The 13,959-nt window shown below is 43.7% G+C and overlaps 1 protein-coding gene across 3 annotated transcripts in view; it reads right to left on the bottom strand.

Annotated features, from left to right (window-relative positions):
• CCDC83 (coiled-coil domain containing 83) overlaps window positions 1–11,541 on the bottom strand; it is a 73,109-nt gene extending 61,568 nt beyond the window's left edge. The window contains exons 1-2 of one of the 3 annotated variants that reach the window (XM_019525488.1): window positions 11,468–11,541; window positions 4,347–4,469 (exon numbers count right to left, since the gene is read on the bottom strand). In XM_019525488.1, the coding sequence (XP_019381033.1) occupies window positions 4,347–4,432 (86 nt within the window). In that variant the 5' untranslated portion in view covers window positions 4,433–4,469; window positions 11,468–11,541. Of the gene's footprint in view, window positions 1–4,346; window positions 4,470–11,198; window positions 11,400–11,467 lie in introns of those variants that run through there. The other 2 variants (XM_019525489.1, XM_019525490.1) reach the window with 2 other exon arrangements.
• Between the last annotated feature and the right edge of the window lie 2,418 nt (window positions 11,542–13,959).

The raw sequence follows: 13,959 nt of genomic DNA, 5'->3' as shown, positions 1-13,959 counted from the left end.
ATGCACATTTGATATCTTCTACTTTTGTACTGAGAGATAAACATGCATAAGTAGTACAACCCCAGTTGAATGGAAGACTCTCCTGCTAATAGAGTCTTTTGCTTGAATGCTGGAATATCCAATGAGTAAACTGACCATAAAGTTATGTTACTGGGCAGCATAAAAATAATTTGATTATTCCATAGTGGAATGATATACTGCTTTATTTGTTGTTTTATAGGTCCATACATATATCCTTACTATGAGACAGCTTATATTAGGGCCATGTGCAGCCTGCTCCTCACAAAATGCTAAATGAGGTTTGTACCAGTTTAGAGAAATCCCACACAAAGTCCTGCATGCTGTTGTAGAACTGTATGCAGTTGCTATTCCGTTGTCTGGAAAAGGAAATAGAAAATGAGACCCGACAATGAGCTAATACTTGTTCTTCAAATGCTCATTTGACTTCTTGAATGTTTGATGCTGCTCCAGTTTATCCTTTGAAATTAAATTTATTTGACTGAAGTAACAGAGCAAAGCATTAACTTTTCTTCCCATCATGGATCTAAAGAGATATGTCATCTACAGTCAAGTTACAAATGTTGATTATTTCTTTCCCGTCTTCATCTCCTTCACTTTAACAGTCAACAGAAATTTGACAAATATCCAGTTTTTTCTTCAGGATGAAATAGCTTGCCTCGCTGTACAACTACAGTTCTTAATCACAGCTATGCTAGAGGTTCAGTCATACAGTAACTGATGACCAGTAATACACTTCAGTTCTATGTACACACCATCATCATAGCTGTGCTTATGTGGCCTCATCTACCAGGCAGCCTTCTTGTGCCTACAGGAGAAATATATTCACGATTTTAAGCTGTAGCACCAGGGAACAGCACGCTAAGGCACATATATGCAGAACAGGAATGCATATAGGAAGGCACAGTGCCAGGAAGTATAGCCAGTCAAATTGGATACACAAGGCTGGTTTGGGAGTGTTGTCTCCATTGAAGAAAATGCTATGCTGGAGTGGTTACAAGAGCCTAGCTAGGCCTCTGATAGGGAAAAAATGCTATTAACTGATGTAACTAGGCTGTAGGCACGTGCATGCCAACACAAATCATATTTAAACTCTGCCAGTGACCGGTTGTAGTCAATGAGATACTGTGTAGACCAGTGGTGTCCAACTCATGCAGCCCTGTAGGCTGGCATGGGGCTGCTCTGCAGGCCCAATCCAGTACACGGAGCCAGTTAGTTCTCCTCAACAATTAACACTACCACACTTCTAAGCTGCCCAATTTCTGGACCCATGGGGAACCCTGTTGGCTGGATAACATAGCTCCACGGGTGAAATCTGGCCCGTGGGCCATATCTTGATCACCCCTGGTGTAGACAAAGCTTTAATCTGTTCTGGGTCTATGCCAGCAGAAGCCATTATTTGTCTAGTAAGTAGGGCCTGCTTAATTTTTACATTATTCAGGGGCCTGTCTGACTGCATAGTTCAGGAAAGGTTTGGTGCCCATCAACACACAGAAATTCTTGTACTACTACCCAATCATAGGAACCAACAACTACATGCGGCAGGGGAATTGCACAGTTAAGTGTTACCAGTTAGAATCAAATTATTAAGTGTGCTGTGGGCACATCGATCAGTCCATTAGGATCATAGGTTCATCAGAAAACAGGGCTGAATGAGACCTCATGAGGTCATCTATTCCAACCCCTTGCTCAAGACAGAAACATCCTTGACTAAATGATCCCAGCCAAGCATCTATCTAATCTGCTTTTGAACATTTCCATGGATCAGGAATCACAACTTCTCTAGGTAACCTGTTCTAAAGCTTCACCACCCTCATAGTCAAAAAGTTCTTCCTAATCTCCAATGTAAATTTCCTCTGCTACAGCTTGAGACTATTGCTCCTAGTCCTGTCCTTTGTGGCCACAGAGAATAGTCTATCTCCCCTCAGGCATCTGAAGATTTATCAAATCCTTCCTTAGTTCTTCTCTTCACTGTAGCTCGTTGTGCCATTCCTCATAAGTCGTGCTTCCCAGGCCTCTAATCAATTTTGTCACTTTCTGCTGGACTCCATCCAATCCACTCACATCTTTCTTGAAGTGTGGGGCCCAAAACTGGACACAATACTCCAAATGAGGCCTCACGAGTGCCAAGTACAGAGGAAGAATCACTTCCTTTGATTTGCAAGTGACTCTCCTGTTAATACAAACCAGGATGCTGTTGATTTCTTCTGCCACAAGAGCATACTATTGGCTCATATTCAATTTATTCATATTCAGCAAATAAATATTCACTGTCACCCCCAGGTCCTTCTCTGTGGTGCTGGCCAATCATTCCCCAGTCTAAATTTGTGCATGCAATTTTTCCATCTCAAGTGCAGAGTCCTGCACTTGTCCATGCTGAATTTCTTCTGGTTGATTGCACATCATTTCTCCAGTCTATCCAGGTTATTCTGGATCCTAGACCTACCCTCCAGAGTGTCTGCAACTCCACCCAACTTAGAGTCATCCTCAAATTTGCTAAGCAAACACTCAATCCCATTGTCCAAATCATTAATGAAGATGTTAAATGATACCAGCCTCAGGATAGGTCCCTGGGGAACCACACTTGATAGCTCCTTCCAGCTGGACATTGAGCCACTGAAGACTATTTGTTGAACACAATAATCCAATCAGTTTTCTACCTACTTTACAATACTTTTCTCAAGTCTGTATTTCCTTTGTTTTCACAATATTCTCATTAACAAACTGTGTCAAAAGCCTTCCTAAATTCCAGATATAGCACATCCACTGCTCACTTCCCAGCCACAGAGCTTGTAACCTTATCATTGAGGGAAATTGGGTGGTTCAGGCATGCCAAATGCCTGTTATGCCAAATGTCATTAGCCAACTGTGCTGTCAATTTACATCCAACTTTTTATCTGTTTCTCAAAAGTCAGGGTGATTAAGGTTCTGTATCATTGTACTACAGATAAATAACTCCAAACAAATGTAAAGCTATAATCTTGCCTAGCACAATATCTACAGTGAATAGGGTAAATTGGACTAAGAATTTTTTCCTTCCATTTCTGATCCTACTTTTTGATTCATTTGTGCCTTGAAAAACTAATCACCAGTAAGATTCAGGCAATCAGTAACATAAATCAATATTTGAAAAAAAATCTAGGGGAAGCAGAGGGAAGGAAGAAAAGAAGGTTCATGTCAGGCTTATTTATTCTGGGAGGTACGCTAATGAGAACTATCAGGGTCCTTGACAGTTTGGTTGTTTCTGTATCATGGCTGGGACCACACTCCTATGAAGCTGATGGGAATAAATCGAGGAATCCATATTATGCTGAGACTGACTTCTCCAATGAAAACTCTTTAGTCTTTAAATGTAATAAACAAAAGCACTTTACAGATTTCACTAAACAGGGATTCCAGGTAGAGTGAAGAGAACAGAATAGAGAAGGCACCTTGGGTAGGTTTTTTTTTGGAAAATTTGGGTTCATTGAGTTTTAAGAGAATTTCTGTCCCCAATTCTAATCTCTATCATAACCATCTTCCACTATTACAGCTACTAATTTTAACTACAGTAACTTCTCACTTGTACTGCTGTAACTGAAATCAGAATCAGGTCCTTTATAGGAACTTAATATTGATCCCATTAAGGCTGATCTTTGCCTTAAAGTTAATGTAATCTGGTCAACATAAGACAGGGATACCCTACTGGTGCAAGACAAATAAGAACCAATAAGAACCCTTGAGCCTAGACCAAAATATATCCTGAGGGTCTTTGGTAACTGGCACAACTGGAAGCAGCCACAAAGCTCCTTAGGTACTGCCCGGTATCTAGCAACTTGAAGGCTTGAGGAATCTAAAGCATCTTTGTGCCTTACCCCAAACCTGCATCAAGAGGATCAGTCTTGGAGACCTGGCTTATTAACTTTTCCTAGTCTTTACATGGATGTAATCTCAGAAGAGTATAATGACCAGAACCACGTATCAAATTCAAACTTCAGTATTACTGTACTTAAAATAAAATATTTACTATTGGCAAATAGAAAAGGTTGTTTTGGACAAGTGTTTCCTTAAAAAGAGAGCCAGAGAGGTTCCCAATTTCTAACTTTAGGAAAAAATAATGCTTGACCCACTTTAGATGTTTCCTCCAGTCGCATCCACTTACAAGGTATACATTTCTGGAATATCCCTGAAAACAAAAAACAGGTACAGAAAAGAATAGTAAAAATAACCGCTATTTTCATTTTTATAATGTAGACAATACTCTGAGTGGCTCAGGTAAGAGCTAGCTGCAGTTTGTTTTATGTATGACATGTTTTATATTACTGAGATTTTAAATTAATTCAACGTACTGAAATGCCAGCAAAGCTTCTGGGAAAGATGATCTTGCTTCTTTGTACAGTTGTTCTAGATTCTCTTTTTTCTTCTTCTTCCCCATGTTTTATGCTGAGCTTGTGCTGGCAACTGGAACAGATCTAAGAAAAGCAAACAAGAGAAATGTATGATCTTTTTAAGTTCATATTCTGACATGGCTGCGTCTGTGCAACAAACAGATCTGAAATAGAACAAAAGGGTTATTTTATCAGTCGCAACAGAAATACTGAAATAGGAAACTGCAGGCTAAAATGGATCACTTTTCCAAAAAAATTTCATGTTTCCAATTTCAGGTAAGCTATTGATTACTGTGAGAGAGAGAAGGAGCCAGCAGGCTCCCTGGCTCCCAGACTGAGCAGAGGACCAGTGGCCCCAGGTCCGCAGCCCCAAGAAGCCAGGCAGAAATCCCCCTTTCCCAGGTATGTGGGGAAGGGAGGGGCCAGTACTCCCTTTGCCGGCATAAAAGAGAGGCCAGGACCGACAAGCGGGAGCATTGCGGAACCGGAAGGAGGACGTGGAGGAGGTGGAGCACACCGGCGCATGTTGCAAAGGATGCTGCAAGCAACGCTGAGGGCTGGTAGGAACCTCTGGCAAAGGGCCAAGCCCCAGCGGGGTTTTTGAACACAGTTTGCTGGCCCCTGCGGGGCATAGAACAGTTTATTTACCGACCAGGAGCAGACGGAGCCCGGCCGGAGCTGGGTACCGTAAAGACCCTAATAGAAGGGCAGTATTGGACTCTGGGGACTGCAGTCCCTGTAATAGGGGCGCAACTCAACAGTGAGTGTTAACTGTGAAAAGGGAAGCTGATCAAGCCCTCCCAGGGGCTCTTCAAAAGCCAAAAAGGGGGTTCAACCCCTCAGAGGAAAAGTGGGTACTGGAAGACGGCTCCAGACGGCTGGAGCAGCCGCTCCGATCAAGGGAACCCTCTTGGTCGTAGTGTTTGTTTTGATTTTTATTTTCCTGTTGTGGATCAGCTGAGTGGTCTTGTGGCAAAACCCATTGGAACGGGCGAGGATGTAGGGGTGGCAGAGCCCTCAGAAACTCAGGACCTATGTGACGCCGGTGAGATTCATAATTGGATTGCACGCGTCGGACATCTGAACCAACTCCTTTAACATCAAAGTCGTGGCAGGCGAAACGCACGTGTGGGACACTCCAATTACAGGTGATGACACACTAAACCACCAGCAGGTGGCATCAGTCGGGTCCCCGGGGCGCAGGAACTCCGACAATTACAAATATTAATTCTAAAAAAATATCCTGAGAGATTAACAATGCTGTAAATGTACTTACTTATTTTACAAATAGCAGTACTAGGCATCTAATCAACTTTTTATTTCCATTTGGACAATGCAAATAAGTTTATTGCATCTTATTTTTCCTTTTTCATTTTACTATCAAAAACTTACACCCTGGTCCAATTTAGGGCTTAAGTTTCAATCAATTCAAATAACTGTAGGGTGAGCCCGTGCCATTTTAAAGTTTTTACTGGGATTTTATAAAAATAATTCTCTGAAATATTTTTATAAGATTTAAACTTAGGACCTTTTGTTCAGATAACTGAAATGTGCTCTAAACTAGTTTTACTGTAGTATTTGCACTGTTTGCAAGGGAGTGCTGTGCAATGAGTTCCTGACACCAAAGCTGAAAAGTCACCTTTCATTAATCAAACTGAGAAACACGCAAAAACTAAGCAGTATGGATAATGAAAAATAAATTTTAAGTTATTTAAATAGGCTTACTTTATTTAAATACATGCGTGAATTCATCCTTCGAGAGCAAAGATGACCACCATCCAGCAATGGGGGGGGAAGGGGAGACAGAAAGGAAGCAACAAAGGAAAAGGGAGGGAGTAAAGAGAAAGAAAGGAGAGAGAGGAAAAAAGGAGGGAATAGGGGAGTGGGGTGGAGGCTAAGTTGCGTGGGTAAGTAGGTGATTTATAAACCCAATCTTTGCTCTGAACAAATGCTGCAGCAGGGGCAGGAAAGTGACAAGAACTGAACACAAGAGGTCCTCACTTTCCTGGCCATGCACTTCTTCACTGCCTCTGCCATGCTCCACTCTGGACCGATGACCTACAGGAAGGACGGTCACGAGCTATTTGCTCCCACAACTCTGGGTTGATGCCAAAGCTCTTTAAGGACACCTTTAGGGTGACCTTGTACTGCTTCTGTGGTGCACCGTGAAAGTGTACTCCATTTGGCAGTTTGCTGTAGAAGATTTTCTTTAGCAGGTGACTGTCGGGCATTCTTGAAAGGTGGCCAGTCCATCTTAGCTGCATCAGTTTCAATAAGGTATGGATACTGGGGACAGCTGATCTTCTGAGCACCTCAGTGTCTGGAATCTTGTCCTGCCACTTGATCTTTAGTATCTTTTGCAGGCAGCACAGGTGGAAGTGGTTTAGTTTCTTGGTGTGGCGCTGGTAGACGGTCCAAGTTTTGCAGGCATAAAAGAGGGTTGGGAGGATGATGGCTTTGCAAACTTTCAGTTTTGCTGACATTCCGATGCCTCTGCAGTTACAGATTGACTTAGAGTCTGCCAAATGCCACGCTAGCTTTTGCTAGCCTCACGTTGATTTCATCGTCGATGTGGACATCACAGGAAAGTGTGCTGCCTAGACAGGCAAAATTATTGAGCATCAACAGTTGTTGGTCTTTAACTGAGACGTGTGGTTCTTGGGGTCTTGTGCCAGGCACAGGTTGCACCTGGCACACAGGCAGCTCAGGGCTTTGGGTTCCTTTCTACTGGACAAAAGCAGCAGTAGAACTCGGCAGCCCCCTGAGTGACTGAGCAGCCCTATTCAAGACCACCCTCCTCCCCTCCCCTTGAGGAAGGGGCTAGAAAAGGTGCCCCAAACATTAAATAAATGCACACATATATTATTTAAATTAATATAAAATATTGAAATGTAAATATAAAACATTAGTACAAAATATACATATAAAATGCAAATATAAATATTGAAATAAATATAAAATATTATAAATACTGGGAGGCATTTTAATGGCATCCTTTTTAAATCATGTAATGGGTCTGCTTATGTCAGGATGCTCTCAGTGCAGAGAACTCCCACTAAAATCAAATACATCAATAATATATAAATAATGGCAAGACTCTACAAACCTACTCTGATGAACATAATGCTTTGCTACACTGACCTTAACAGGACAAATGATGATGCCAACCACTAGACTTACCTGGAAATGCTTTTCAGATCAGGTGGGGAATTCAAGAAAGACCTTAAAACACCCAGAGAAGACTCCTCCTGTTGAGGCACTGCACTAAAGCATGTGCTTTTGTCCCACTGACTTTTAATACTTAAATACTGTTCCGAATAGGGCTGTGTTCTTGCATAGGGATCTATGTCAGCAGCTAGTAATTGCATTCCTCAGCATGGGTAGAATTTCACATTCTCACAGATCCAGCCAGCAGTCAGTCATTCCTTTGCTAACCATTTTTGTTTTGTGTCACGTTTCTCTTCAGCAGACCCCTTCTAGCTCCCTTGTTAGTGTGTATTTTGCTTGTCCTTCCCTCTCTTCTATTAAAACTATGAGTGTTTGTTATTCACTGCAGCTCTGATATCCATTTTGATTGTTATGATTAGGAATAAAAGGGAGATGCATTTAAACACACGTAAGTGTGTTGTCAATTGCACTGTACACCTCAGGAATCAATGAGCAGGATTCTGTAACTAGGCTGACAGCACAGACTTAAAAAAACCCACAAACAGTCACACTAAAAGGTCACCTAAAGAAGATTCTTCATCATTACATGAAATTTCAGATATCAAATTCAGGCAGTCTGATTTCACAATGGAACAGAAGATACTGCTGTCTCATTTCAATATTAAAATTTCTGAGCTGTGCAAGCTCAGATAGTCAGGTCACGTTCACCTGCTACCATAATTTGCAGTAGATGGTACGCCCTGAGACTGTTAACGCCAAGTGTTGGGCAGTGGTTAAATACCCTGGCAACCTCTAGGGTGTCAATAGCTTCAGGCAGAAAAGCACCTTAGAGGAGGGTACTAGCTTTACCCCTGGCAGAAAAATTGCCCCAGAAGATGGTAGAACTAGGGTCCACTCCATGATAGGGTAGACTGGGCTCTTTAACCCTGGTCAGCAGCCAGTCTAGGAGTGGAAGCCTGACAGACAGACAAATAGATGTCCTCTGCTCCAGCTGCTCCCACAACCAAGCTGGCTCCAGATGTACTGGCACCTGCCTTTCTTTTGAACTAAACCAGCAAGGCCAAGAGGGGGAAACTGGCATGCAGGCAACCCAGGGCCTCCATATACACTACCCAAGCTTTTGCACCCTGGCAAGGTCACTCCAGCTTTGCAGCCGCAGTTGCAGATGTTCAACGAGCCGATGCCTCACTTGGTGCAAATCTATTGTTTCATGAGGCAGGCAAGATGCCTATGTATATGTGTGAGCTTTGAATGCTACCACAGACAACTACTACAAAAACAGGCTTACTCCTAGTTAGTGCTGTAAAACAAGCAGCATTACAGATAACAGGATGGATTCTGTCCCAATTACAGCTCATACAAAAGAAAAAGATATAAAGCCAAAAAAGCAAGGAAAGGAAGTTAAGTCAACTAATTCTAAATACCTTTTACTCCTCCACCTATGCACTTCACTACCATCTACCACAGACTGCAACAGGAACTTCAACCAGTGCTTCTCCATATCCCTCTCTCAGACAACATTTTTCTCCTGAGTCACTGTATATGTCTGATTCAATAACTGCGTTTGGAGGAAGTTGTTTGGTAAAACGTGCATGTAGGAGCAATAGTAGGGTGGTATTCCTAGTGAGGCAGAATTTGGGTTGGACAAAATAATAAAAATCACTGCCTTTGAAAATCTCTTCCATAATATTTCATCTAAAAACACTTTCACCTCCCCAGGTAAACTGCACCTCATGAAATCTTTTTTCTGTTGGGGCTTGATAAATGGCTCTATTAGAAGATCAGCTGTTTTAAATCTGATGCTAGTAAGCGATTCCCTTATCGCAGCTAATTGTTTTTTCTCTGAGTGACAGATCTGTTTCTAACAGTGGAAAGTTCAAAATCCCAGCAGGGACCTGGCATCCTGGGAAGGAGCCCAGATCAACATGTTCATAGTTGTGTTTCATTTCAAAATATTTTCACTGTGGAACCTCTTTGTGATAATGTTGCAACTATGTGACTTTGTGCTGTATGAAGAAATCCTTTTGCTCTCAGAGCCCCCTTGAGGTTTAAGCTCTGATCAGCAGATTTGTCCTTTGTGTGTCCTACCGTTATTAATAAAGTTCAGCTTCTATTAAATTCTCTACTTGATCAACATTTTTTAAATAAGAGAGGCAAGGTGTTGATTTTAAGGTTGATATTTTCCAAGGGGCCTACAAAGTAATAAAATCCCTCTGGAACTGAGCATGTAACTTCAGGAGCTTTTGAAACCACCAGCAAGCTGCTCTACAAAATTTCATCTTTTCATTTCAAAATACAGGACTAAAGAGAAAAATTAAAACCCATTTTCTCTTTTGTATAACTATTGTACAGGTCTTTCTAAGAAACAACTGGTAGCTTGTATCCTGCTCCTCCATTCCCCGATACACGCATAGTTCAGAACTCTGGGCTTTGCTCTAAATGGACAATCCAGTCCTGTGCTTAGTGCTGAATGAAGAAACAAATGGAGTCAACATTTCAAGCAGTAATTGGTAATATTTTGACAAAGTCTGTTCTTGAGATCAGGTGAGCTTCAGTGATTTATTTGTGAAATTCTCCCTGGGAGGGCAACAACACACAATTCTCTGAACTGTGGATTGGGCTGACTAACATCATTAGTAACAGGTTTACTAGATTATGCAAACTGCCCAGAATACACAAAAAGGAGAGGGCGGGGAGCAGAGGGTTGATTACACATTTCAAGTGAGTAGGAACAATTTACAAGGGGAGCAAGACTAATTAATCTTCCCTCAAATAAGAAACCACTAATCCTAGCTTAAACACAGACACTATCATTACAAATGCTTCAAGAATCAGTATAGGTATAGCCCCTTGCTACTATCAATAGTCCCATTGAGCCAGACCCAACCTCTTGCGACTGCTACACTCTCCTGGCACACCATGCCAGTCTATGGCAGCAGTTAACAGCTGAGCCCTATTCATGGTGTTAGCGGTCACTATAACCACTGCCTGACAACTCCCTCTTACAGTGGCTCACTCCCTCTTCTCCCAGCTGCTGACCGTTACCCCCCAACCATTAGCTCATGACCCTCCCTGCATCTCCTATCCAGTGTAATAAGCTTGTGCCCTCAGCAACAACTGTCTTCCTACCTAGCGCCATCACTGCCCTCACTCCTAGTGTCACTTCCTGCATCTGCAACCACCAGCATCTTGGCTGGGTACTGTCTACACTGCCTGCAGCCCAGTGATCCTTGCTGTTGCTGTATGCTGCTCACTCACACCCATGCCACCACTGTGCCGCACTGCACCTTCAGCCACTATCACCAGCACAGTCATCCTCATGCCACCCCTTCACTTGTAGCCACTGCTCTATTCACCCATTAATGGTGTCAGCTGCCATCACCACTGCCAATACACCCAAGCCACCTCCAGCATCACCCCCATGCCTTACACCTGAACCCCTGCCAGCATCACCCCCGTGCCTCACATCCAAATCCCCGCCAGCATCACCCCTATTGTACCCCACACCCGAACCCCCGCCAGCATCATCGGGACACCCCCTCGGCTTGCCACCTCTCTTTGAACCTACCCTGGGACGTTTCATCACAAGACACAACGACATGAATGACTTTACATCAGAAAGGCAAATATACACAGACTTATCACCTTTTAAAAACCCACCGGCCTACGACATACATCGGATTCAACGTTTCATATTTCTTTGAACGAATGCCCTCACATTTATCTCCCGGGTGACTCCAGCACTCTCCTGGAGATTTACTTCTCATTTCTGGAGACGCCAGGGCAGTCCCGGAGGGTTGGCGCCCCTGCGCCACCCTGCACCCCCGCCCGCTGCCCTGGCTATTGTCGCTCCCTCACCGGGACCCCGCGCCCCAACGGTTCCAACCGCCGCCGCCCGTGCGGGGGGGCGTTACCAGGGCTCCCCCGGCCTCGAGCTGCCCCGGCGCCTCTGCAAGGCCAACGTTCCCCGGTAACCACGGCAACGCTCCGCCCCAGCCGGCGGCGCCGCATTGGGCGGGCAGCAGCGGCCCCTGGCGGCCAGTGCGGGGAGCTGCAGCTGTGTAGGCCCCGCCTGGGGGGAGCTCGGAGCGGCTTTGCTGCCGCTGCTGCTGCTCTGCGGTCCCCGCCCTCACCCTCGTGCTGTGGGGAGTGCGAGTTGCCTCTTCCCTGCTCCGTGCCTGCTTGCTCTGCAGTGAGACCCAGCAAGCAGGGATCAGGCTAGCCAAGGAGCCCTTGGTGGGTTGCAAGCATTTGGCCCAAAAGCCTTTGGGGCTGTCCCAAGCTCCTGCAGAAGAAAGGGCGGCTGCCATGGGACCGGGCAGGTGGCAGCATGGGCAGATCTAGGATTTTGAAAAGGGGGTGGTGCACCCTCGCCACAGCAGCTCTCCATCTGCAGCAAGCTAGAAGCTTTCCTAATAGGCCAGGGGCTTAGGACTGGATAAGATGGAAACAAGAAACAACTTGAACTTCCTTGGAATGAGTTAAAAGTAAAATGCCGGGCTGTGGACCAGGAGCTGCATGAGCCCGAGCAGACAGCGGCATGGCAGAACAAAGGGTAGCTCTGCTGGTGGAGTACAGGCAGTCCTTGACTTAGGACATTTCGAGTTACAACCTTTCACACTTACAATGTTTCTAAATTGACACCCTGTTTCAACTTTAGGATGTCAGTTTCAACTTTACAACGCTTGATCCAATGCCACGCCACGCCAGCGAACAAGGTCACTGCATCACTCGTCTCCCTGGAGAACGTCTGTCCAAACTTCCCTGGACGCTTTCTTTAAGACAGCAGACGAGACTTCAGAAAAACCTGCAGCCAGGACTCTGGAGAAGACTCCAGCCAAGAACCCGTCAAAAAGTCCAACCGAGAGCCTTTCAAAGTCACCTCAAAGAATTCCTTCCAAATCGATATGATTGCTATTTACAATATAAATACATTCATGTAGCTATATAACTCATCTACAATTGATCAGTACAAAATTCTGGGGTATTTTTGGTGAAAATAGGGTATCGGGCCTTGGTTCAGGAACCAATCCCAGGGTTGCAGGATCAGGTGCTGTTGACAGCCACACTGAAATGTTTTGACATTGTGATGGGAAGGCAATAGCTGTTTATTTGCACATAGTAGCAGTATGTACCTGGTCAGGTGAAAAAGCAAAGAATATAATTCCCTTTAAGCCCCCTTCCTATAGTAAGGATCCAAAGACTCTCATCTAGGTATAGTATTTACCTGGTGCATAACATAAGCACGCAACAGCATGAAAATTGGATAGTTAGGAACACCCAATCTTTGCCACCTCCATAACAAACATAAACTGCATTACTGGCCTCCATTAGGAATAATTATGCAATGCAAGAATCTTAGATCTGACCCAAAACCCTGCTATGATACAAAAATGAGCACATGTAACCATGGATAGGCTTGACCTATATTTTTTTGCTTGTGTGGACATAAAAGATGTGTTTGTTAGGAAGTCACATATTACAACTATGAAGAGAAAAATATATTTTAATATTTCCTTGGGAGTTCACCATGTGTGGTGGACTGTAACAAAAGCTATAGTTACTTCCTGAACTTTTTTAAAGACATATTTGTTAACAAGCTTCTCTAAAATATAATAGGAGGAACCAGGAGAAATAAGAGGAGAACAAATATGTAAGGAATTTTTTATTACTTTTCATAACAAGTTTCTGAGGCTAGAGCTGAATGCTTCCTTCATTATAGCTTGTAGGTATTGTATCATCATCATCTGTATAGTATTAGTAGTAGTATTATTCCAATAGTGCTTTAGGAACCCCAGTTTTGGGCACAAGGCCCACAGTGCTCTATAACACAGAACAGAAATCCTTGCTCTCTGTTTACCGTCTAAGTATAAAAGACAACAGACAGTCCAACCATTTTGAAGTTCTTGCAGAAAGAATTAATGAAACAGTGTTGCTCGGCATGGCAGACAGTGGTCTCAGCAAAGCAGCAGCCTAGTTGTCATCAAGCTTTTCTGTAGATATTTCAGGAAAGGAGAGCTTTAAGGAGGTATTGGAAGGAAAACACTGAAGTGGCTTTGTGGATATCTGTGGGGAGTTTTTCCCACAGGAAGCATGAGAGAGCACAGCGGTGCTTGTTTGCACTGCCTTACTCAGCCGTAGGAGCCAGGCAGGGCAGTGCCTCATTGAAGTCAGTGGGAATACTGCCATTGAGTTCAATGCAAACAGGATTTTACCCTATGTGTATTATAGCTGTTAGGTTTTAGAAGTTACGTGTTCAAGCGGATAAAGCAGTGGACTGGGACTAGAAATCAAGATATGAGTGACATGAGTTTCTATTCCCAACTTTATCACTGACTTATTGTTTGACCTTGGGCAAGTTGTTTCCTGCTCTGTTTCAGTTTCCCTGTATGCAAAATGGAGATAA

Source organism: Gavialis gangeticus, unplaced genomic scaffold (genome assembly GCF_001723915.1).
Source record: "Gavialis gangeticus isolate Ggan-Ray unplaced genomic scaffold, GavGan_comp1, whole genome shotgun sequence".
Classification (NCBI taxonomy): Eukaryota; Metazoa; Chordata; order Crocodylia; family Gavialidae; genus Gavialis; species Gavialis gangeticus.
Note: the sequence above shows the minus strand (reverse complement) of the source record. Positions and strands in the feature narration are given on the sequence as shown.